We start from the raw sequence: 2,366 nt of genomic DNA on the forward strand, positions 1-2,366 counted from the left end.
CCCCCAAACATCGCATGACAACCGATGCTGGTGTGTTTACGTCCCCGTAATTTAGCGGTTCGGCAAAAGAGACCGATAGAATAAGTACTAGGCTTCCAAAGAATAAGTCCTGGGGGTCGATTTGCTCGACTAAAGGCGGTGCTCCAGCATGGCCACAGTCAAATGACTGAAACAAGTAAATGAGTAAAAGAGTAAATGTCGGGGAAAATGTTCAGTGGCATTACGTCCGTCTTTACGTTCTGAGTTCCAATTCCGCCGAGGTCGACTTTGCTTGTCAACCTTTCTGGGCCGATAAAATAAAGTACCAGTTGATTACCGGTGTCAATGCAATCGCCTTACCCCCTCCCCCGAAATTGCCAGTCTTTTGTCCAAATTTGAAATCAATATCTTTGTCTGTTCTATAAACAGCCAATACTCTCGAATATTTTCCTCTTCTCTACATTTAGGCTACAAATATGGCTCCGGTTTCAGTCCCAATATGTGGCACCTTCGGCTAGTATCTTCTACTATAGCCTCGGGCTGATCAGAGCCTTGTGAGTGGATTTGGTTGACGGAAACTGAAAGAAGCCCGTCGAATAATACTTGTGTGTGGAGGGGGTGTCTTTATGTTTGTGTTTACCCCAATCTCACCGCTTGACAACCGGTGTTGGTTTACATCCCTGTAGCTTAGTGGTTAGGAAAAAAAGAGACCGATAAAATAAGGACCAGACTTTAAAAAAAAACAACAAATACTGGGGTTGATTTGTCCGATTAAATCCTTCAAAGCAGTGCCCCTGCATGACCACAGTCCAACGACTGAAATATGTAAAATGTAAATGATAAGAGATAAAACGTCTCTTTTTTTTTCTCTCTCCTTTGTTTTATATTTTTTCTTGAGCTCTAAGATTTACAAAGCCTGTTGTCCGATTAACGCGCACAAGTCACTGAAATTACAACATACCCTGAACGGGACGCTAATCCGTTGCAAGCAGGGACCAAAGCCAGTACTTTTGAGGGGGGTGGGGACAACACGATTCCTATTTCTTTACTGCCCACAAGGGGCTACACACAGAGGGGACAAACAAGGACAGACAAATGGATTAAGTCGATTATATCGACCCCAGTGCATAACTGGTACTTATTTAATCGACCCCGAAAGGATGAAAGGCAAAGTCAACCTCGGCGGAGTTTGAACTCAGAACATAGCGGCAGACGAAATACTGCTAAGCATTTCGCCCGGCGTGCTAACGTTTCTGCCAGCTCACCGATTCCATTGACCCCCTACTATTTGACTGGTACTTTATTTTATCGACCCCGAAGGGATCAAAAGCAGAGCTGACTTCGACGGGATTTGAACTCATAATGTAAAGAGCCAGAAGCAATGCAGCTGGGTATTTCGCCCGACGTGCTAACGAGTCCGCTAGCTCGCTGCCTTTCTCTCTTCTACACTCTGCTAATAAACTCACCAACGCCTTCTGCGTACTCGGTCATTACTCTACGTCTCAACCTCTCCTATACTCAAACAATAAATTCACAAACACCTTCCTCACCCCTTCACTTACTAAACAGACTGTAACCACTACATACTACTCCCTACACTGAGGCAATATCTTCTAATATCTTAGGTTCCTCTACACTCGATCAATAGACTCTCCAAACCACCGCCCTCAGTCCTCAAATTAGTCTCACTAAAACCATTCATTCTAAGCAATCGTTACTTTCTACCTGAAATATTTCCATTCCAACCCCGTAGATTATAAAGCAATACATTAATTAATTAACTATGAATTGAGTATAATCACGTTAATTTAATGTTGTCCTCTCATTTCAGTCGAAAATAATAGATGAATACAGGGACATTATACAGAAACGAGTGAATCCAGTTTTATTCGATATATTCCACCGTGTTCCACTTGAAACGGTCAGGTAAGAATGATGATTTACTTAATGTAGATCCCATGTTTTTGCTTTTTAGAGTTAGGTCAGTCCCTACTAACAAAGTTAGGCTTATTCTTGTATATAGTTCGCTAAAAATCACTAACACACTAAAAATCCTTCACAATCGCACACACTCACACTCGCACACGCTCTTAATAATGTATAAAATCACTAAGCCGGCGAGCTAGCAGAATCGAAAGCACGCGGGGCGAAATGCTTAGCGGTATTTCATCCGTCTTTAAATTCTGACCTCAAATTCCGCCGGAGTCAACTTTGCCTTTCATCATTTTGGAATCGATAAAATAAATACAAGTCGAGCACTGGGATCGATGTAATCGACTTACGTCCTTGTGCCAAAATTTCAAACCACTCTTTTACTTTTTTCAGTCATTTAACAGTAGCTTGGCTGGGGTACCGCCTTGAAAGGTTTTTTTAAGTCGAACAAATCA

General features: G+C 42.2%; 1 protein-coding gene across 1 annotated transcript in view; it reads left to right on the top strand.

Moving 5' to 3' along the window:
- The window catches only part of LOC106870641 (uncharacterized), a 133,163-nt gene that overhangs the window by 106,787 nt on the left and 24,010 nt on the right, over positions 1-2,366 (top strand). The window contains exon 8 of the mRNA XM_052974538.1: positions 1,811-1,907. Within this exon, the coding sequence (XP_052830498.1) occupies positions 1,811-1,907 (97 nt within the window). The remainder of the gene's footprint in view (positions 1-1,810; positions 1,908-2,366) is intronic.

The sequence above is a fragment of the Octopus bimaculoides genome, chromosome 18 (genome assembly GCF_001194135.2).
Source record: "Octopus bimaculoides isolate UCB-OBI-ISO-001 chromosome 18, ASM119413v2, whole genome shotgun sequence".
NCBI classification, from domain to species: Eukaryota; Metazoa; Mollusca; class Cephalopoda; order Octopoda; family Octopodidae; genus Octopus; species Octopus bimaculoides.